The 23,600-nt window shown below is 37.2% G+C and overlaps 1 protein-coding gene across 3 annotated transcripts in view; it reads right to left on the minus strand.

The window, feature by feature from the left end:
* Positions 1-19,343, minus strand: part of IFT140 (intraflagellar transport 140) — a 192,759-nt gene extending 173,416 nt beyond the window's left edge. Inside the window, exons 1-4 of one of the 3 annotated variants that reach the window (XM_051969401.1) lie at positions 18,723-19,343; positions 15,662-15,727; positions 11,870-12,047; positions 8,761-8,982 (exon numbers count right to left, since the gene is read on the minus strand). In XM_051969401.1, coding sequence (XP_051825361.1) covers positions 8,761-8,982; positions 11,870-12,016 — 369 coding nt within the window. In that variant the 5' untranslated portion in view covers positions 12,017-12,047; positions 15,662-15,727; positions 18,723-19,343. Of the gene's footprint in view, positions 1-8,760; positions 8,983-11,869; positions 12,048-15,661; positions 15,914-18,722 lie in introns of those variants that run through there. The other 2 variants (XM_051969403.1, XM_051969402.1) reach the window with 2 other exon arrangements.
* Positions 19,344-23,600: the final 4,257 nt, after the last annotated feature.

Consider the following 23,600-nt stretch of genomic DNA (forward strand, 5'->3'; position numbering starts at 1 on the left):
AGCCTCAAAGAAGAGATATGAAATGAGACCTTTCTTTGCTTTTTGTAGATGGTAGGGTCCATAGATGAGGACTATTACGTATAATGAAAAAAATTTTGTTGTTATGTTGGTTAATTTTGCTAAACTTTTTCCTCCTTTATTCTTTATTTAAAAGATGGCAGAGGGAAGAAGAGTGGAGAGAACAATACAGTAGGAAATATAATAGCCAATGAGGTCCTAGTTCTGGAAGCAATTATGTTTTGTAAATGTACTTCTAGATTATATGAAGATACCAAATGAATGAGCTAGTATTTGGTGATTGTTTTCTGTTCACTTAATGAGTGGTGAAGAGAGCCTTTTGCTTGGCTGCTGAGCTAGAATTGAGGTTGAATACAAAAAGCTTAAACAGAGATGGTCATTTTTTCCTACCTGTTGATGTAAAGATATAAGCCCTTCTCTTTCTTTCCCCTCCTATCTAGAATGGCCAGGGAACACGTGGTTTCTGAGGCAAGCTTCTGAGAGGGATAGAGCTATCTCCTGTTTTTGTTTTCATTTGGTGCAGGCCATCAGACACCCAGAATTGTAATGTTCTCTTCTTTATATTCATTCTCTGGGAGCAGATTTCTTGGGGGGCTTCTGGAGGCAGCCTTCCTTTCAGGTCAGTGTAATAATCACCTCAAATGCAGCCAGGGATTAAAGTCCAAATCCTTTATTTTCTCTTTCTTTTACTTGGAGCTCGGCTAGTTTTCTGGAGGTCTTCCAGATCTTGGTTTTAATGTTCTCCACAGGACAGCCTGACACCTCTTCTCTGTCTTCCTTCCTTCTGCCCAACTGAATCCTGGCTTCTCAATCTCCCAGAGTGCTCTTTGGCTCTGAGAGCTTCTTGCTTATATGCTACACATTGAGTATACTCCAATCATTACATCACTAGGAAATCATTATTTATTATAGGATTAAATCAATGCTAAATTAGATTTAACCATTATTTCCTCAATTCCACTGACTTAGTACCTTGTAAGAATTCTAACATCTCCCACTTTCTTTTGATTTATACATAGGTGATCATGACCTCCCTGACTTCTCAAGGAGGTGAGAACCCAAAAAAAGAAGGTGATCACACCTTCTCTGACTGCTCAAAAAAGGAGTGAAAACAGCATAAAAAGAAGATGGTCACGCCCTCCCTGACATCTCAGGAAGGGAGATGAAAACATCAAAGGAAATGAGAAATCAAATCAGATTAGCGGGTTTCTAAAGGGGCTCACTTGAAACAGGTATACATAAATCCATCAATATGGGAAACATTACACATAATTACATAAATTACATAAGCACATAGTAACATAACACAGGCTAGAAGTGATGTAACAAATAACATGAATCTACATGAGAATTTATACATGTCAATAAGTCCTAGAAATAGATCAAAAGAAATCTATTGTCCATTTGTTCATGTACCAGGAATCCAATAATTCCTGCAAGTTTTGAAGTCCTGCAATAGTCTCATCAACAATTTGTCATCTCAAGGAATCCAATGATTCCTGCTGGTTTTCAAGTCTTGCAACAGTCTCATTATCAGCCATGCTCTTTCAGTGTCAGATGTTTCTTAGATCTCCTTTGTTTTGAGGTCTTTCTCCTTTTCTGTCTCTCTCCGGGTGCTCATTGCCACCCATCTGTTTCCTTCTCCATCTGTAGGAATTCAAGCAAACCCTCTCTCCCAGGCAGTTAACCTATCTAATTCCCTTCTATTTACCACTTTGGGGATTTCTCCTCATCATCTGGCAATTACATTGGAGCTGTTTGCACTGGACACTGCCCTGTTGGTTTAAAAAGCTTGTATTCTCCCCAGTTGTGATCCCTTTCTGCTATCTGATTGCTTTTTTGTTGGTTGATCACATCAGAGTCTTGACCTTCTAAAGACTCTCTGGGCGTAACCTCAGCTGCCATCATGCCCCATCTGTCTTGTGATTGAGATCTTGGAGCTGGGCCCTGCCTCTCATTCCTCTGGGTCAATCTACATTCTGAGGCCCAGTGGAAGCCTAAGTTGCATTTTGGACATGGGGTTTAGGGTTTTCTTCTCTCACCCTATCTTCTCACTCTATCTCCATTTCTACAATGGGTTCTCAGATGTCCAATCTTTCCACAATGAAAACATGGACAAGTTTCTCTAGAATTCCTTTGCCAAGAGGGACCCTGTCTTCCCATGTTCATTACAGTCTGGGTATAATAAGCATTTGTACCCACTGTGGCACAGCATCTTATTATCTCCTCTAAAGGAGCATCTTTGTCTAGGCCCCATATAATTCTTTTGCAAAGCTCATTAGCATTTTTCTTAGCCAGATGTCTGGTCATTATTCTTGTAGCTGCATTTTCTCCAATGGTTCTTGTGATAGCTGTTTGCAAACGTCCCATAAAATCCGCAAAATGTTCATTGGGACCTTGCTCTATTTCTGTAAAGGCTTCTCCTCAATCTTTTTGTCCAGGGAGGGAACACCAAGCTTTTATTGCAGACTTAGAAATTTACTCATACACTGTTATGGGATAATTAATCTGTTCTGAATTCTCTCCATACTGACCTTCACCTGTTAGTTGGTCAAAAGTGATTTGTACCATAGCTCCTGTTTGTCTATTGCATTGGGCTTGAATCTACATAATTCATGATACTCTGAAAACCATAATAAGTCCTTGCTATGGATTTCTAATCACTCGGGGTGCATAAAGAGTGCAACCTTTTTTCAAATCCTTAATTTTTTCCAGATTAAAATGAGTGTATTTTCTTTTTTGATCTGAAGAGTGAGGCTCTTCAATCACAGGGTATGCATTTATAAAATCAGATAAATCTTGTCCATTTTTTGCCTTAACTAATGCCTTTTCTAATTTTGTCACAGGCTGCTTCATAGGTGATTCTGTTGTGTTTCTGCCTTTTCCCCTCCTCCTTCTCCCTCCACCCAAGTAGGGTTAAGTGAGGGAGGGAGGTCAGGGGATTGGGAATGATCTAATTCTGATTCTTCATTCTTTTCACCTAGTTTAGTTGGCACCTCCCCCCTCTTGCTCTTTCTTCTTTTTCCTTATTCTATAACTTATATAATTTCCTAAAGCCAGTTGTGTTAAATTTATGTATTAAGTGTGTCTTTGGAAATTGAGTCAGGGCCAATCATTATAGGATTGACAAAGTTGCTCTCCTACTAATTTCCACTCCTCTAGATCCAATTCTTTTTCCATAGAGAACCAAAAAGATATATACTGTACAGTTTCTAAAAGTTCAGTCATCTGCTCCCAAATTATAATCAAACCTTGGCTTTTCATAAGTCTGACAATGTTCTCTAAACATTTTCCTTGAACAGAAGGCTGTTTTCTAAACATCTGTCCCATTTCAGCTGAAATTCTACGTTAGCTCTTTAACAAAGTTTCCTTGTTGTACTCACCCTAATTTCTAGGTCGAGGAGATTTTTCCACTGGATCAGAATCAGAGGCTTTTCCACTGAGATCAGGATTCCCACGTTTGGGCACCAAAATGTAATGTTCTCTTCTCTAAATTATACTCATTCTCTGGGAGCAGATTTCTTGGGGGGCTTCTGGAGGCAGCCTTCCTTTCAGTTCAATGTAATAATCACCTCAAATGCAGCCAGGGATTAAAGTCCAGATCCTTTATTTTCTCTTTCCTTCACTTGGAGCTCAGCTAGTTTTCTGGAGGCCTTCTGGATCTTGGTTTCAGTGTTCTCCACAGGACAGCCTGACACCTCTTCTCTGTTTTCCTTCATTCTGCCCAACTGAATCCTGGCTTCTCAATCTCCCAGAGTGCTCTTTGGCCCTGAGAGCTTCTTGCTTATATGCTGCACATTGAGATACTTCAATCATTACATCACTAGGAAACCATTATTTGTTATAGGATTAAATCAATGCTAAATTAGATTTAACTAGTGTCTCCTCAATTCCACTGACTTAGCACCTTGTAAGAATTCTAACACAGAGCCTAAGCTTGGCAAGGAACCAGCCCTGAGGAATGACCTGCTTGAGTAGTCTAGCAAGCAACTCCATCTCTCAGGGATTTCAGAGTATTTGGAAGTACTAGTGTGTATCAACCATTTTAAGTTTGATCCTACTCTTCCCAGAGGCCAAGGAATTACAAGGAGAGTATATATCCTAGTTTTAAAGGTTTGTTTTTTTTTTTTTAAATGCTTCTATGCTCGATGTATACTTTTATTAAATAGACCTTTCTAAGAACTAATTGATATAAACTGTTTATCAACGATACCATGGAGATAGTGAATCAAATGAAATTGGGGTAATAATCATCACAGTATGAAATTGGGGAGAATGGGGATTTTAACCACTAGCATAAGAAGATATCCCACTCCTCAGGATTAACCCTATATTCCTGAGAGGTAATACAGCTGTCTCTGGGGATCTGATTTGCTAGTACAAATGGAAAATGAGATGAGGACCTCCAGAATTCATAAAGACTATGTAAATAATGTAAGAAACAAGAGATATAAATAAAAATTTATTTGAAAATAATAGCCCTGGTATCATTGTGGTCCCAAATTTAAATAAAATCTGCTTAAGATTTGACCACTTTCCTTTAGCAGTATATTAAAAAATTGTGATTAAAATTACATCATATGATATATATAATATATATATATATATATATATATATATATATATATATATATATATATATATATATATATATAAACACTTCTTAATTTTGTCCTATAGGCAAGAGAGAATCTGGTTATGACACTTATTTCAAATTAAAACTTACTCATAAAATATAAATGTAAACAAAAAACCTCTGAAGAACCAGATTAACCTAGGGATGCATTGAGGAGTTTTACTGTATTAAGTGGCTTTTGTAAACTTATGATACACAGAACAGCAAAGAACAGCAAGGTTTAGTACCAAGAGTGCTAGGTTCAGTGAGAAAACCTGGCTTCAAATTATGTCTCCCTATACAACTCTGTACAAGTCTACCTTCTAGTTCTAAATCTACGATCCTATGATTTCCATTTTCACATATATCAAATGTTAGTGGGAAGAGTTTCAGGTGTTCAATGTCCTCATTGGTTAATAAACTTAAAATTTCAGAGAAACGAACTTATATTTAATTGGCATGAGGAGTTGTCATCACTGGCATAGTTAACTTAAATCATGGTCCATAATTCCAAAATGGAGATGACTGGCAAGGGCACTGGAGTGGAAACTTTGCCTTATTCCTAATATTTTCAAGTTTTCTTCCTAGTATGAATTTTCTGATGTGTACTAAAGTTTCAGCTATATCTTAAAGCTTTCCCACAGAAAACTGGGATGCTAATTCATTGCTGGAGAAGTTGTAAACTGATCCAACCACTTGCAAGAGCAATATGGAACTGTGCCCAAAGAGTTATAGAACTGTGCATACCCTTTGACCCAATAGTGTTACTCCTGGGCTTATACCCCAAAGAGATACTAAAGAAGGGAAAGGGACCCACATGTGCAAAAATGTTTGTGGCAGCCCTCTTTGCAGTGGCTAGAAACTGGAAACTTAATGGATGTCCATCAATTGGAGAATGGATGAATAAATGATGGTACATGAATGTTATAGAATATTATTCTATAAGAAACTATCAGCAGGATGATTTCAGAGAGGCCTGGAGAGACTTACATGAACTGATGCTAAATGAAGTGAGCAGAACCAGGAGATCATTGTACACGGCAATAATCAATATTATACGATGATTGATTCTGATGAATGTGACTTTCCAACAATGAGATGATTGATGCTAGTTCCAATGATCTTGTGATGAAGAGAGCCATCTGCACCCAGAGAGAGGACTGTGGGGACTGAGTGTGGATCACAACATAATGTTTTCACCTTTTTTGTTATTTGCTTGCTTTTTGTTTTCTTTCATCTTTTTTTCCTTTCTGATCTGATTTTTCTTGTGCAGCATGACATATATAGAAATGTGTATAGAAGTATTGTACATGTTTAAGATATATTGGACTACTTGCTATCTAGGGGAGGGGATGAAGGGAGGAGAGGGAAAAAATCTGGAACACAAGGTTTTGCAAGATTGAATGTTGAAAACTATCTTTGTATATATTTTGAAAATAAAAAGCTATTATTTAAAAAAAAAAGCTTTCCCACACTGAATATATTCATAAGGGATTTTTATAGTATGAATTCTAAAGAGGCCAATGGGATTTTACCTAAATATACTTAAAGATTTTTTTTACATTCAATACAATCATAACATTTCTCTCTCAATCTTAATTTTTCTCAAATCTCTCATTAAATGGCAACTTCATAATTTGGGATTTTCTTTAAAAGATTAGGTTTATGCATTTCTATCCTTGAAGAAATTTCAACACATATCCATATTATATCATGTCTCAGAAACTATTCTACTGAGTTGTCTACTTTTTGAAGGATTCTTAATATAACTAATACATGATGATATTCAGCAATTGTGATTCTTTAACAAATTAAGAATATGAAAGCTGACACTTCCAAATAGGGTGATATGAAGCACCAGCAGAGTATTAGTAACATAGGAATAAAGAAAAAGAATTGTGTAGGAGTTAATAGAAATGAGAAAGGAGACATGAAAAAAAGCATTTGTGAATGTTTCAATAGCTGTGCAGATATGGTTGATGAACAATGGAGACAGAAAAATGCTGGCTTTAGGGCTACTTTAGAAGTAATAGTATTGATAACTTTTACTGTTATTTATTTGTACAAGTATAGTTTGCCCTCTTGATAAAATAGATATACCCTGGTAGAGAAAGATCTAGAATAAAACTTTCCTGTCTTGTTCTATAATTGGTGTCTATACCAGATTTCTTCATCTATGCTAGATTGCTATTGCCTCAGGCCATAGATGTTTGAAACAAGAGAGAAGGCCGAGGAGCCTCTCTCTTAGAGCACCAATTCCCACTCCTTCCCCATCCCTTGGTTCTCTCTCACCTTTCAAAGTTCCAGAAGAGCATGAATTCACAGTTATCATTGGAGCACACTGTCAATGATACTATCAAAGAATAGACTAGTGACAGAGTAGTTCATAGACATAAGGAAATACAGTTTCTCTCTTTCCTCCCACTTGTTTTCCTTTCCATACAAAGAAGGGGGATATCTGGTTGCTCCCAGGTGAAGCCCAAGTGGCTCACTGCCAAGCAGGCTCAGGGCACTAACTTTGGCCCCTGGAACTCTTGTGCCATGGTGTAGCCATAGTCTGGGAGAGACTTTCTGGCAGCCACTCAGACAGAGGTGCAGAGGAAACCATTGTGGCTATTGGTTCAAGAACTCCCTGTTGCAGGTATTTATATTTCACAGCAAGAGAAACCAGGGGTGGCAGTCAGAGAGCAAGCATAACTAGGAATCACAGTAGCTTCCAAAAATACCAGAGGACCTTCTAGGCCTCTCACTCTCCCCTAGCCCTCCTCATTTTTTTTCTTTTTGTTCTTTTCTACTTCAGTACAGGATCCAAAGCTGGGTCCTAAGATTCAGCAGCAATCCATTATTCCATTTCTATAATTTGCAGGTACAGATGAAGATACAGGATATGATTGAGTGGCATATCTATGTAGGAATGTTGAACTTTCCCCTTGCTTTTTCAGTATGCTGAATTGAGTGGCCAATGATTGCTGTTTATCTAAATCTTGTGGAAGTGTTAGTTTCTCACAAATTCACAAAATTGAGAGCAGAATATTTTCCTGAGGTGGGGTGGAAATAGAGTTATAGTTATATCTTAAATATTTCAAAGCAATATTTTATATTACATTCCCTAAAGTAAATTCAGAATCCAGTCAACAAAGGTTTTTGTTTGCCTAGTTCTTAGCCACTGAGTCAAAATATGATGAGAATAAGACTCTTTTGTATGTCTAGACCTAGATGAGAGTGCAAACCTGGGGGCTGAAATGCACTGCCATCTGGTGGAAGAATTAGAAACTCTTGTTTCCCAGCCCCTCCACCCTCACCATAGCATGTCCATTAGCTCCTCCTAAGCCCATGTCCTTAGCTTTAGAATTACCAACCTGGCCCCTGGCTGTCCTGACAAATCCACAAGCTCACTATATCTAGCTGGCCCTAGAAACCAGACCACACTTTATATCCCAAGTGACTCTCCAACGCAGCCATTTCTTTCGGGCTACCACAGGCATTTTTCTCTCCACTACCCCATTTTTTGCATTCCACATCTTGCTCTGGGAACAATAATAAAATAAATACTACTATAGCTGCTGAAAAGGATTTGTCAATTGATTCTCCTATGATTCTCCATCTCATTTTGTGACTTCTCCAATTAGAACGCCCTTTCTTACTCCTCATGCCTTTCGACGCGTTCCCTCCTAAGCTCTTTGTAAGCTACCTGAATGTAAGGTTCTTCGGGCAGGGGCTGTCTTTTCTATTTGTATGCCACTGCTCAGCACAGTGCAGGACATAGAGTAAAAGCTTAATAAATATTCTTCATTCATTCACTGGTTAGCAATAAAATGATGGCTGCCCTATCCATGAACTCACGGAAAATAGGGCACAGGGTGATGTGGATCCGCGCAACTGCCTTCGTACCGAGGGTCTCGTAGGCACCACTGACGTTGGAATATGAAACAATGTTGATACGTAAACCTTAGAGGTGGCCTTTAACAATCAATGGAGTAGAGAAAACATAGAAATCACATCTTAGCTCTCATGGTTTTCACTAGTTTCTGACAGATTAGATTATGCTACACTTTCTTTTCTATAGCTTGGCATCTTTAGAGACTTTAAAAGTTATGGGAAGTTAAGTAAAAATCTGGCTTACTTACCCTATCCCCAGAGACAAGGCAATTTCCATTTGTGCTCCAGTTCAGGACTGTAATATCAGCAGTGTGGGTGGTGGGGACTGTGTGCTGTTCCTTATCCTGCTTGTTAAAAACTATGACTTCTCCAGTTTCCCAGCCAATGGCCAGGATCATTCGTGTTGGGTGCCAGCTCAGGGATATAGCTCGGAATGCTCTCTCAATGTGTGTCTCAGGTACATGCTCGCCCTATGCAGAAAAAAAAGGCACTAAGAACTTATGTTTTAAAAAATGATCAATTGTTATACTACAATAATATTAGGAATCAATGAATCAGTGTCAAGCTGAGGTTACATATGCCAAATGATTTTATTACATTAATGTTAATTGAAAAATGCTCATTAACTTTAACCTATCAATTCAAACTTAACTTGAACATTTCAAGTTCAAAAAGACTTTTGAGTACCTATATGTTCAGCTCTATGCTATCTATTTGAGAATTAGAAAAAAACATAGTCCCTTCCCTTAAGGGCTAGTCTAAGTTTACTAAGGACATAAGACATATGTGAAGCAATTAAATAACAAGGAGGTTAGCGACAAACAGATCTTTAAAAGACACTTCAGGATGAATTCAAAGGAAAATAAGATGGGAATAAACACAAAAACTTGAATAATGCTAGGACCAATAATGCTAAAGACAATCAAGGAAGAAGTTAATTGGAGCAGTAAATACAGCACTGGGTTTGGAGTATTGAGTTCAAAGCCTGCCTCAGACACTAACTAGCTATATGAACCTGGGCAAGTCACTTAACTCTGCCTCAGTTTCCTCATCTGTAAAATAAGATGAAGGAGGAAATGGCTAGCCACGTTAGTGTCTTTACCAAGAAAATCCCAAAAATGTTCATAGCCAAACATGACTGTAAATCAATCACAAAAGACAATAAAAAGTTGTTTGGAGTTTATTTTTAAGTCTCTATTGAAGAAAAGAAAAGGATCAAGGAAGAGACTGGACTGTTACTCAGAGTGGATGCTAATTCAGTTCAATGCAATAAACATTTATTAACTACCAATTGCATACAAGGAATTGTACTAAGTGCTGGGGATATACATAAAAGACTGTCTTTGATCCTTAAGGAGTTAAAAATCTCAAAGGGAATCCAAGGGTAGGAGAAATTACACAAAAGAAAACTAAAAAAGGAAGTACAGAAACAAAGCAGAACCAGTAATGAAAAATATAGCAATTATCTGGAAAATTTTAAGCCCTCTCTAAAGAAAGGATTTTGGAGAAGAGGGGAAAGGTCACTGAAACTACCAAGGAGAAAATGCCAATCAAGAACTCCTTCAATTTTCACAATTCAAAATCTCTCTACAACTTTACCCATTTTCATTTCTCCTTTATTACTACTATGGTGTCAGAAAAAGAGGTAAACTTTCTCTTTGCCAAGGACAACCCCTCAATTCCATCCCTAACCATTTTTCTCCAATAACTTACCTCATCAATCATCTCCTCTATTTCTTTCACCACAAACATTATTTTCCCACAGCTTACAAAGATAATAAGGTCTCCCTCATTCTTTCAAAGAACAAAAAAAAAAAAAATCCCCTTTTATGTGGCTGCCATAATCTCAGGTCATCATTTAACTTCTCAGTTTTCAAGTACAGGAGTACTTATAGTCTCTATATCTTAACTATATTCCCTGCAGAATGAAGGTACATTGGGTATATCATAAATACTCTTAATTACTTTTACTTAGGCCTTCTCTTTTCTCTATAGTCTCTTTCTTAGTGATCAGCTTTATTCTCAAAGCTTCAACTATCATTCTAAGTGACTCTCAAATCCATATAACCAGCACTACCTAAGATTTTTCCAAATTTTCTATAAAATTCACACCACCATCTGCTTGTTAGACAGACATCTATCTCCTGAATGCCTCATAAGTATTTAGAACTCATTATCTTCCCCCCAAAAAACTTATTCCTTCTTCACACTTCCATGTTTTTATTGAATTGCTGTCTTTCCTGTCCCTCAGGTTTATAATCTTAAGAGTCTTAACTCAATTAAGTATTTGCTATAATGTACTGGACACTTGAAATGCAAAGATAAAATCAAAACTATCTCTGATCTCAAGGAGCCTCCCACAGAAGGATCCAAGTTTGTCTTATGTATACAGATAAACAAACATGAAATATCTAAGCAGACATTCTCTTCTCCTTCATCATACCATATTGTCAGTTGCCAAATCCAATTCTACTTTTCCCTAAATTTCTCACATTTATTCTTTCATATCCACTCATTGTCTATCACCTTCGTTCAGGCCTTCATCACCTTCAAAGACATTATTCATAATAACCTACCAATTCATCTCTCTGATTCCAGTCTCTCCCCTCTACAATTCCTCTCTCATATAGCCCCCAAAACAATCTTTCCAAGGCTCTGGTGTGACTGTGTCATTTCTCTACTGAAAGAATCAAAGACCACTAATAAGGACAAGAAAGAGTAATTCTTTTTAAAAGACTGGTTAATTTTTTTAAAAGGCAAATTAGAACATCATGTTAGTATACATGCTACTCCATTTTTATGAGAAAGATGCAAAAAAGAAAGACTTTATATGGATATCAGGGATTTGTTCAAGAAAGCAAATTTTAGAATATGTCCTGCAATTAATAAAAATTGAGCCTAATGGTATTTTATCTAGTTGATAGGAAAATCCATTAATTGATTCCCCTGGCTCATCATAAAAGTCCAATTTGTATTTAGTATCTCATATTTATGAAGAAAAGAATGCTGTAATACACACACATATCTCTGTGTGTGTGTATACACATACATATATTCTGAAAGTCTGCCATCAGAAAATTTTAGAACATCCCCAAGTTATGCTAGATAACTGAGGAATTACCATATTATGTTACAGACACCATTTAGCACTTAATTTATTTCTAATTGATTCAAATAATTTAGTGTTCTCTTCCTTGCTACATGTTAAATTTCTTAATAACAAAATCTATATCTTAACTATATTCCCCTCAGAATAAAGGTGCATTGGGTATATCATAAGAGCTCAATAAATATTTGCTGCATAAATATCCACTGAATAAAAAAGTTGCTTAAATCAAAATGGAAAACTTAGGTCACCTGTTCAAGGTATACATCTATACTTCCTCCAGAAGTTGTGTTGACAGAAGCGACTGCCAACAATGGATGAAGAGGATGCCATGTTATATGGGAAGGAGCCCCGACTGAGTCAGGGGCCTCTATCCGGTGATCAAAGTAGAGTGCCATGGTAAATTATCAACCCAGTCAGTATCTAAACCTGCAGGGGGGAAAATTCAAGTATATTACTAAAAATAAACAAAACAAACTGAGAACAGAATTAGAAATGCCTCTTACAAAAAGGAAATATTACCAACATACTTTGGCAAAAGCATTCAGAAACTTAAATCATCGCATTAGTAATGTCTTTACTCCAAATAAACAAAAGGCAACATAGATAATATATAATCCTTGCTCATTTTGATTAAATTATAACAAGGAATTTTGAACTTATGTAGTTCTCATTTATGGATATTTACAAAGGCAAGCAGCTGCACAGAAGCAAAACTCAACTTGAACCAGCTGTCTTTGTTTCTTTCAAAGCAACCTAAGGTTTCTGACATCTTCTATTCTCAGCACCACAAAGTGAAGAGAAGGAAGGAACAACCTTTACCAAACAGAATGGTCTAGGAAATCTGGTCAATTTATTTTTATTCAGAGGGAAGTTAAACTAAAAATCATAAAATCACTTAATGCCAAACCCAGTTCAAGCTGTTGATTTTACACAAGAGGAAATTAAAGTTCAAAGAAATAAGATAAGGTCACAAATTAATGGCAGAATTTAAATAAGAATGAATAGTTTTCTCTTCACCTAGAAAAAACTGGACCTGGGAAGGATTAAAAAATGGGATGGATGGTGTTTAAAGTCTTTCATCCTCTTAAATTATCTATGTTCATTTGATTATTTCTTAAAATTTTGCTCTAAAATGTTACAGAAGTTTAGTCACAGCTCAATATTCCCAAATTGTCAAGAACTAATCTATTTCTGATATAAGTGATTAAGATCCTAAATGCTGAATTTGTACAGAACCTTTTACATTAAGTCCTTTTGGAAGATGTACAAAAGGAGAATATCTAGGTTTGCTGGAATTGGAGACGTTTGATTGAACAGATCACAACTGTCAATACCTTAGTTATTCAACTTCAACTTTCACTCAGGACTTGTAAGAGTTGCCTGGTGGAGAAAAATCATCTTTAGGCTAATGAAGACTACAGAGAGCACTACTATCCAGAATGGGGAAAAGAAATTGAGCTTCTATTTTTTAAAACATTAGCAACTGCAAAAGTGGGGGAGGAGGAGGGAGAAGAAATGTTATCTTAAATTTAAAACTGGGAATGGAGATCAAATTAAAGTCATTAGAAAAAAATCTTAAATATATACAATGATATGCATATGAATTTGAAAAATCCAAAATTTCTTCACATTGTAATTCAATCATTGATTTCTGTGATAATTTAAAAAGGAGCCCTCAAAAAACCTTTTCTGGCACTTGAATATGGCATTTTGTAAGCAGGCATTTTGTAAAATGCAAACTTAGGCATAGAGAAGATTGAAACCATAAGGAATTCATATAATTTATCACTATTGTTATTGATTTTTTATATGTAAACCTAAAAAATACAAGCAGTTAAATAAAGTGAATGTGTGTGTGTGTGTCTATGTATGTATATACATATACATACATATATGTATATATATGATTACTGCAAGCCCAAGGCTTTTAAATAATATTTTTTAAATCTGTTCTTTCCTTCCTATAACCAATGTTTCAAATTCTAGATTATTAAAATTATCATTTAAACATTTATTCCTTATGATAGCAATTTATCTGATTCAATTCTTATAATACTGAGATATTCTTTGTTGATTAATTTTGTATCTTGATTCACTAGTCAACATATGTGCCATAATAATGAAATTATTTACTTTATTAATTTTAATAACAGAAAAAGTTAGGTAGGCATTATTTTAATTAATTTCTCATGAATCTTTTGATTTGAAATATAAATGTTAGAATTTTTTTTTAGAAATTTTTAGAAACTCAGTTATCAAACTGTGCATACCCTTTGATCCAGCAGTGTTTCTACTGGGCTTATACCCCAAAGAGAAACTAAAGAAGGGAAAGGGACCCACATGTGCAAAAATGTTTGTGGCAGCCCTCTTTGCAGTGGCTAGAAACTGGAAACTTAATGGATGTCCATCAATTGGAGAATGGTTGAGTAAATGTGGTATATGAATGTTATAGAATATTATTCTATAAGAAACTATCAGCAGGATGATTTCAGAGAGGCCTGGAGAGACTTACATGAACTGATGCTGAGTGAAATGAGCAGAACCAGGAGATCATTATATACCTCAACAACGATACTGTTTGAGGATGTATTCTGATGGAAGTGGATCTCTTCGATAAAGAGAGCCTTAATTGATCAAAGATGGACAGAAGCAGCTACACCCAGAGAAAGAACACTGGGAAATGAATATAAACTGCTTACATTTTTGTTTTTCTTCCCGGGTTATTTATACCTTCTGAATTCAATTCTCCCTGTGCAACAAGAAAACTGTTCGGTTCTGCACACATATATTGTATCTAGGATATACTGCAACCCATTCAACATGTAAAGGACTGCTTGCCATCTGGGGGAAGGGGTGGAGGGAGGGAGGGGAAAAATCGGAACAGAAGTGAATGCAAGGGATAATGCTGTAAAAAATTACCCTGGCATGCGTTCTATCAATAAAAAGTTATTTAAAAAAATTAAATTAGAAATTTTTAGAAACTCTATGTTCCATACACCTTTGTAAAATTTATATTAGTGTGTGTTTTCAACTTGTATCCAAAGGGGAAAAAAAGTGACTGAAACAAATCACAGAATTATAGGTTTAGAACTCAAAAGGAAACTTGAAGATGATCTGCCTTCACCTTGCAGATGAAAAAACTGAGAATGAGAGGTCATTTAACTGGTCCAGAACTTAGCCGGTCAGGCACAGATCAACAAATTTTTTTGGTCCCAGGAAATAAGCAGATGACCACAAAAAGCCAATTTTTTATTACAACTATAGAGCTATAGTATTTAATTAGTGGGGAGACTGACCTGGAAGAAAAACAGCTAAGAAAGTATGCCCTTGAAGAATTATTGGGCATGATTTTTTTTTTTTTTTTTGCGTGGGGCTACAAATTTTAGTTACATTCAACTCTCAGTTGCTTTAAAGGGAATGGTAGTGCAGGTCTCCAAACAGAAGTGCATTCATGAACCATTTATGCTATACAGTAATTCACCCCACTGCATGCCTTTCTTTCAACTCTTAAACAAGGTCATAGGAGTTGGCTGGGAAACCAAATGGGCACAAGGACATTAATTCCAAAATGGACTGAAGAGAAGAAAAGTTGGTTTCAGGGCTCAAATTAGCAGAAGAGAGCATTAGTTCTTGTGTTTTATCAAGAGAGAAATAACAGGGAGGTCTCTGTACTAGGTTAGCAGCCAATATTCCACTTTTGCTAAGGCAGCTGTAGAAGAGCCTCAAGAACTACCCAGACTGCTAAAGCTCTGTGACTGAACAACTGACTTAATTTTGCAATTCCGATTCAGAGGAGTGTGAAGAGGTCAGGGTATCTTATCTTACCCAAACCAAAAATATATAATGCTTTAAATGAAATGAACAATTTAATATAACAGATTTTTTTCAGGTTATCACCCCCAATACAACATGAACTCAAAGAACAGAGCTGTTTTTGACTTTCTATGGATCCTTAGTATTTAAGCAGATAAAGGGCTAGGCCTGAGTTCAAATATGTCCTCAGATATAGTATGATTGGCTGGATAAATGAGTTCACTCACCTCTGTTTGTCTGTTTCTTCCACTATAAAATGGGGATAATGGTAGCTCCTACCTCCCAGGATTATTCTGAGGATCAAGTAAGATATTAAGGCTTAGCACAGTGTCTGGCACATGGTAAACGCTATATTAATGCTTATTTCCTTCCCTACCCCTTAGTCATTGGCTGACAGACATAAGCCTAATTTACTTTGCTTTTGAGATTTGACCATTGAATTCTTTTTTGTGTCCTCTGGAAAAAAAAACAAAACATATTACATGAAAACATGACTTTTTCTATATTTGGTAAATACATGAAGAGAAAATAACTATGGTTTGCAAATTACCAAAATTAAAACTTTGGCAACATATTAGAAAGTAAGTATACAGATGAACTTAAAGATCAACTGGTTCAGTAACTAATTCACTTATTTTCTTTAGAACAAAACTCCTTTTTAAAAGGTCTTTGAAGGAAAATTTTTTTTTTCCAAACTGAGCAAAGACAACCCAACAACATTTATCTGGCTCCCTTTTCTTTATTACTTTCTTCCACTTTCTTTTTAAATTCAACATTTTTAGGTATTTCTATTCTATCTTATTAAAACCAGTTTTTAGAAAAGATAAACTCATCTTTGTGGTGGTATAAATATACTGTGTGATGCTTAAAGTACTTAGCCATTATTTTGTGATAGAAAAAAATTAATCTCTAATAGTGGATTTTTAAGCACTAACAGTATGGATAGGTATTTTAGAAAATAGGGAAGTTTTCCCAAATCCTAAAATCATACCATGTAGGCAGTAGCTTACTATGCCTGGGCTGGTCATTCTTTTAAGTTATCACAATTCAAGAAAGTGTGATCACAATAGGGAATTGTAGTTTATTAGTAATTTGTTAAATTGGATTAAGTAAAGTAGGATCATATAAATTTCGTTACAATGTTTTGTCACTTAAATTTTTCCAAAGATTATTTCATCACTGTAAGAATTCTCTTTATGAACAATGTAGATAGCTCAGAGAAAGCTGGTGGTGAAGTGACAGAATACTGGACCTGGAATCAGAAGACATGAGTTCAAATTCAGCCTTAGGCACTCATTAGCAGTGGGACCTTGGGAAAGTCACTTAACCTATCTGCCTCAGTTTATTCAATTGTAAAATGACAGTACCTACCTCCAAGAACTGTTATGAGGATCAAATGATATTGTAAAGTTCCTGGCACACATAGTAATCACTATATAAATGTTACTATTGTTAACCTGAATTGCCTCAATTATAAAATGGGGAATAATATCTATTTCACAGGGTTGTGAGAATCAAATGAGAAATTATTTGTAAAAAACAATCAGCACATCACTGGCAGATAGTGGGTGCAATGTAACTGTTTAGACCCATCCCTTCCTTGCTTTGGCCAAAAAATTAATTAACCAGAATTCTAGTAGGGTTGCTTTCTGGATCCATCTAAGCTGATCCTTCCAGATAACAGATCTATTGCAATTTGTCTTTTGGACCTCTGGCTATACTTTAATGGGGCTTAATGGCTGCCATAGTCTTTGAAAATGTAGGGTTACCTTCACACCATAATAAGGCATTTAAGTATGGCCTTGAAAAAAGATATTTATAAGTAATTTTTTTTTTCTGGTACATGACATTAAAAGTTGAGGTTAACTGAATGTGCATTATTTTTCTTTCTGTATCTCAAATAGAATTACAGATTAACTGAAGAATGCTAACATCAAAAAGTTAAAAGGTTTTTTTGGTTTTGTTTTACTTTGTTAAATATGTAATGAGTTCCTCTGAACTTAAGTAGACATCCTCAGAGAGAAGACATAGACAGTCCATCAATGGATCCTACTGGAAGTCTTTCCAGCTTGGTAGGGACCTGCCAGAGTTTACATTTTATTGGTCAGCTATTAAGGACTAGAGGGCACTTCTGCGTCAAGATGCAGCAACAGTGAAGAACTTTAGTGAAGAATTAAACAGGAATAATTACATATTGTATTTGTTCCTTCTCTGGCTGCTATGGAAAGAGGTCAGGGGTAGGGATTAAGCTAAATGGTTTTTATAGAACCTAGAGTATAGGAGTTGAAAATGCATGAGCATTAGTGGAAAAACCACCAAAAAACCTTGAGCAGATAAAAATTTCTCTGAGCTTCAGTTTCCTCTGTTAAAAGATGAACTTGGCTGATTTGTAAAATCCCTATCCAGCTCCACTAGTCAATGATATCACCTGCTTATTAAAGTAAAATTTGAGAGTGCCTATATGTGCCTGGACTTAACGACAATAATAACAACAATCAACATTCATATCATACTTAAGTTTGCAACCTGCCAAACATTTCTGAGACTTAAAACCTGCCATTTCTTTTCATCCTCCTCTTAAGAGCTCATAGGGGTTGTTTCAAGGGTCATTATGAGAAACAAGCCTAGGTGCTATTTGAATGAATGGAGAACATTAAAGTGGTCACTCAGCTTGTAAATTTACGGGGTCAGACTTGATACTTTCTTGATTGTAGGTATACCATAATTAATAAATAATAATAAAAATGACTACTACTTAGTAGCACTTTGATAATAATATTGATGATGATGTCTAATATTTATATTGTGCCCAACCTTTTACAGTTATTCCACTTGATTCTCACAACAACCCTGCGAGTAAGGAACTATTACCTCCGTTTTTTGGGTGAGTTCCTCTAAATTGAGGATTTGCCCAGGGTCACACCGATTCTAAGTGTTTGAGGTCACATTTGTACTTAGGTCTTCCTGACTCCAAGGTCCAGAGCTCTATCCACTGAACTATATCTAGCTCTGAGCATGATGCCTCACCTGTAAGGGGTACAGTTTATTTCTTCACCTGTAAAATGGAATTAATTATCGGGTTGTCGGAAGTTAAAACTCTGTAAACCTTAAAGACCAACTCCAAGGTAAGTGGTGGTAATGTGGTTATTATTACTGCAGGAGTGTGTATCCCGGGGTGCTAGCTGCCAGCCTGCAGGGTCCCGGATCCTGTTTAGAAGACAGTAATTAAGTAACAAAAGTCGGGAAGGAAGGAGCAAAATGCTCCTCCCGGAGGGGCTGCCTGACTACCTGCGGGAGCGCAGCGGCGCTTCGAGCATCAACCAGTCCCGCCGAGGCCGGAGGAGAGGACCGCCGGTAAAGCTGCAAGGCCGCGCCGGGGCCCGCCGAAGGTCCTCGCCGGGTTGGAGCGGCGGGCGTCTGCTCCGCGAGGGCTGGGAGAGGGGAGAAGGGGGTGCAGTCGTCGGGGAGCCCCTGGAGGCCGCTAGGGAGCGGGCGCTGAGGGAATAAGAGAGGTGGGCGAGGTGGACTCCCCGAATCGGCGGCGGCGGCTCCGTCTCCAGCCTGGTCCCGCTTCTCCGCTTCCGGCCTTTGCAGCCCCCTCCCCAGAGCGGGGGCGCAATCCCGCCTCGGACTCCCCTCGCGGGTCGGTCAGAGTGCGCTAGGGACAGCGCCTGTGCCTGGGTGGAGTAGGGAGGGATTTGATTTGGGGGTGGGGAAGGCTGAAATTAGCTCGCCTCCGGATCCCCTCCGGAGTGAGACCGCCCCCAACCGAAAGGCGATGCTGGCCGTTACCCCTGACAACGGCTGGGGGCGGAGAGCGGAAACAGCCGAAGAGAGAGGATGTGGATACGAAGGACCACGAAGTATCGACGGAAAATACCGAGAAGTACCGAAACCGATCGGCTTCTTTCGCTCAGCCGCAGTGAGGTGAGAAGAGGGCGGGTCATAGTATTCAAAGTGGCACAAGATGCTCCAAGTGAAGAGATTCATGGCATTTAGAGATAGTGGAAGGTCTGCTTTTAGGCAAGGTGGGTGCTGGAGAGACTCAGAAGAAAGGAAAGAAAGGAAGGAGGAGAATGAAAGGAGGGAAGGGAAAAGGGAGGGAAAAGGGAAAGAAGAAAGGGAGGTAGAAAGAAGGGAAAGAGGACAAGGTAAGGAGGAGAAGGGGAAGGAAGAAGAGAAAGAAAGGGAGGAAGGAAGGAAACAAGCATTTATTACAAGACTTTTATGTGGAGAAGGAAGAAAGAACGTTGGAGAAGGAAGAAAGGAAGAAAAAAGGGAGGGAGGGAGAAGGAAAGGAAAGGAGGACAAGGAAGGGAAGAAAGAAGGGAGGGAGAAGAAAGAGGAAAGAAGTAAAGAAAGGAAGGAGGGAAGGAAAGAAGCATTTATTAGAAGCCTATCATGTATTACTGTTCCAAGAGTTTTAAGATTTCATCTCATTTAATCCTCATAACAACTCTGAGAAGCAGGTGATATTATTAGCCTGATTTTACATTTGAAGCATATATGTGGCCACATAGCATCCGAAGTTGGATTTGAACTCTTTCCGACTTCGGGTCCAGAGCTCCATCCGCGCTGCCATCTAGCAGTTTATGGGCTAATTACAGCACTAGGCAATCCCCTGATCAGCAATTCACTGTCTGCTTCATTGGTAAGAGGCAGCCTGCTTATTAGGTAGAACAGAATGGTGGTTCCTCAGTCTTGGGTTCAAATCCAGTCTCTGACATTTATGACCTTCTGTACAAACCATTTACCTTCTCAGAGGTTGTTCTTTCAGAGTATAAAGTTACTGAACTATTGATGATCTGCACTGATAGATGTAGTTTTCTTATAGAATTTCCTTCCCCCATGCAAACAGGCATAGACAGCAATAACTATAAGAAAAGGTGGATTGGGGGTGCTTTTCTCACAGAATTATAGAATGATAGCTGGAAGGAACCTTAGAGAGGAAACAGAGACCCAAAAGGGATTGGAAGTTTTACAAGTATGAAGTAGCAGAGTCATATTTCAAATTTAGGCCCTCTGACTCAAATGCAAGTATCTATAGGACCATGACTTCACCACTTCCTGACCTCTGAGGTTACTTAGTTGGCTCAGCTATCTAATATCAGAGGGAGTGATTTTTAACATACTTGAATGAAACTGAAATAACATCACCAAAGACCAAGTTTCATGTACATCATGCTGAGATTGATATAATTCCCCTATGAATACCATGGCATTTATTACAAATATTCATTATGGTTTCCAATTTTACAGCACTCTCTCTTTTTTTTTTTTCCAGCCCAATTTCTCAAAAAAAAAAAAAAAAAAAAAAGTCCTCTAAAGGAGATACTTCAATTTCCTTTTTTCTTAACCCCCTGAAAATTGGCTTCTAACTGAAACTAGGTTCACCAAATGCTTCTTCTAATTGCCATATCTAACAGGCCCTTCTCTCTCCTTATCCTAGACCTCTCTGTTGCATTTGACACTGTACTGCTTATTTCTCCTGGATACTTTTAGAACACTTTTATTTTTTGTTTTTCCTACAACGTGTCTAGTTGTTTTTTCTCAAACTCTTGCTGAATTAGCATCCATGTTATGCCTACTAAGTAAAAGTGTCTCCTAAAGATGTATCCTGGCTTTTTTTCTCTCTATAGGTTCTCTTGGTGACCTGATAGGCTCTCATAGATTCAATTATCATCTGTCTCTATGAATATTCCTGGATCTGTATGTCCTTCCCTAATCTCCCTCCTGAGCTCCAGGTCTGAATCGCCAACTGCCTATTTCACATTTCAGATAGGAGGTTTCATGGGCATCTCAAACTCAACATATCCAAAATCCAACTCATCTTTTTTTTTCCTTGCTTTTTATTTTCCCAATTACGTGCAAGATAGTTTTCAACATTCACCTTTGCAAAACCTTGTATTCCAAATTTTCTCCCTCCTTCTCCCCCTTCCCATAAACAGCAAGCAATCCAATATTGGTTAAATATGTGCAATTCTTCTAAACATGTTTCCATACCAGCATGCTATACAAGAAAGATCAGATCAAAAGGTGAACTAAACAAATGGGAAAAAAAACAAGGAAACAACCAAAAAAGATCTATGCTCTGATCCTCATTTATTCTTCATAGTTCTCTCTGGATGAGGTTGGCTCTTTCTTTTATAAGTCTATTGAAATTGCTTTGAATCACCTCAGTGCTGAAAAGAACCAAGTCCCTCATACTTAATTCATCTTGCTAGCAAAATTTACCTTTCCTTTAAATTTACCTATTCCTGTTAAGGGTACTACCTATCCTAGTAACTCAGGTATGCAATCTCAGTATCACTCTTGGCTTCTCACTCTCCTTTATTCTACATATACAAGCAATTTCTAATATTGCTTCCAGTTCTGCATCATTTCTCAAATATATCCTCTCCTCATTACTCATCTAGCAATCACTCTTATTCAGGACTCCGTGTCTAATTCTTTGCCTTCACAAAAAGAGATACCATAAACATTTTTGTATATAGAGATCCATTTTCTTTTTCTTTGATCATTTCAGGGTGTAGACTTAGTAGAGCTATTTCTGGGTCCAAGGATATATCCAAATTTTTTGATATAGTTCCAAATTTTTCTCCAGAATGTTCACAGTTCCACCAACAATACATTACTGTACCTATTTTCTCACATCGCCAGCATTTGCCATTTTCTTTTTCTGTCCCCTTAGCTAATCTATAAGGTAGTAATTCAGAACTGTTTTAATTTGCATTTCTCTAAATATTACTGATTTAGAGAATTTTTTGATGTGGTTATTGATAGCTTTATTTCTTCTGAAAACTGCCTGTTCATATCCTTTGTTCACTTATCAGTTGGGGGATGGATCTAATTTTTTATAAATTTGACTCAATTCCCTGTCTATTTGAGAAATGACATTTTTTATACAAAAACTTGTTGAAAGTTAGCAAGAAAGCAGTGTAAAGGCAGCAACCCAGCTAAACCCTCCCAACATTCCTCTCTAAAGAACTTTACAATAATACATCAACAATTCTACAACAAATCAAATTCTTTAGCAGCATATTCAACAAAATGGTGGGTATGTGATTGATGGAATACTATTGTGATATAATAAATGATAAGCAGGATAGTTTCAGAAAAACCTAGGAAGATCTATATAAATTGATATATAGTGAAGTAAGCAGAACCAGATCATTATACACATGAATAGCAATATTGTAAGGATAATTAACTATGATTGGTAATAATAGTTCCAATACAATATTTTATAATGTGTGATAGCGATCAGTTTAGCTCCATGGTCCCGCTCTTTGGGGAGGTGGTCCAGTGTGAAATCCAAGTTATGTCAAACTCCTAAGACCCATCCTCTGTAGAAGTCTCCAGCAGCTTCACACTTGCCATGCTCTGTTAGGAATCCCAGCCATGTTCCTGAAGTTAAATTTTCACTATAAAACCTACTTATGGGCCATTCCATGGCTGCTGCCTTCCTTGGGTCAGCTGTCATGGCACGCTGCCTCATGCTCTCTCTCTCTTTACCCCTCTCCCATGCCAAGTGGTATGTCTCCTAACTCCTAACATGCTTCCCAACCCCATTTCTTCTCCTTTTAGCTAACTAACCCCTTTCGGGATTTAGTCTGCCATCTAAGGGCATGCCCCAACCTCATGAGGTACTCCCTTTCTCCTGGGTAATCATGAGTTCCCCTGAGGAATTTTTCTCTCATATGCTCTCCTACTCTATTTCATATTTATCATTCCTGGTGTCTACGGTATTCCTTCATTATATCAGTAACCTATTCTTCTAAATAAATCTACCTTTTTTTGCCAAAAAGAACAATGGACATTCTTGTTTTACCCCTGATCTTTTAAGAAGAGATTCTATTTTTTCTCCATTATAGAGCAAAGAGATTGTTCTAAAATACTTGTATGACTTTCATTTTAGTACTCAATAAACTTCAATGGCCCCTTTAAATAAAATATAAATGACTTTGGCATTTAAAATCCTTTAGGATTTAATTCCATTAGTCAACAAACATTTAAAAAATATCTGCTATGTGTCAGGCTCTGTGCTAAGCACTGGGGACACAAAAAAACAAAAAAAGACAGTTCCAGCCTTCAAGAAGCTTACAATTTTATTGAAAGACCAAAGAAAGCTGAAAGGAAAAGTATCTCAAGTGTGTGTGTGGGGGA

The sequence above is a fragment of the Antechinus flavipes genome, chromosome 1 (genome assembly GCF_016432865.1).
Source record: "Antechinus flavipes isolate AdamAnt ecotype Samford, QLD, Australia chromosome 1, AdamAnt_v2, whole genome shotgun sequence".
Taxonomy (NCBI): domain Eukaryota; kingdom Metazoa; phylum Chordata; class Mammalia; order Dasyuromorphia; family Dasyuridae; genus Antechinus; species Antechinus flavipes.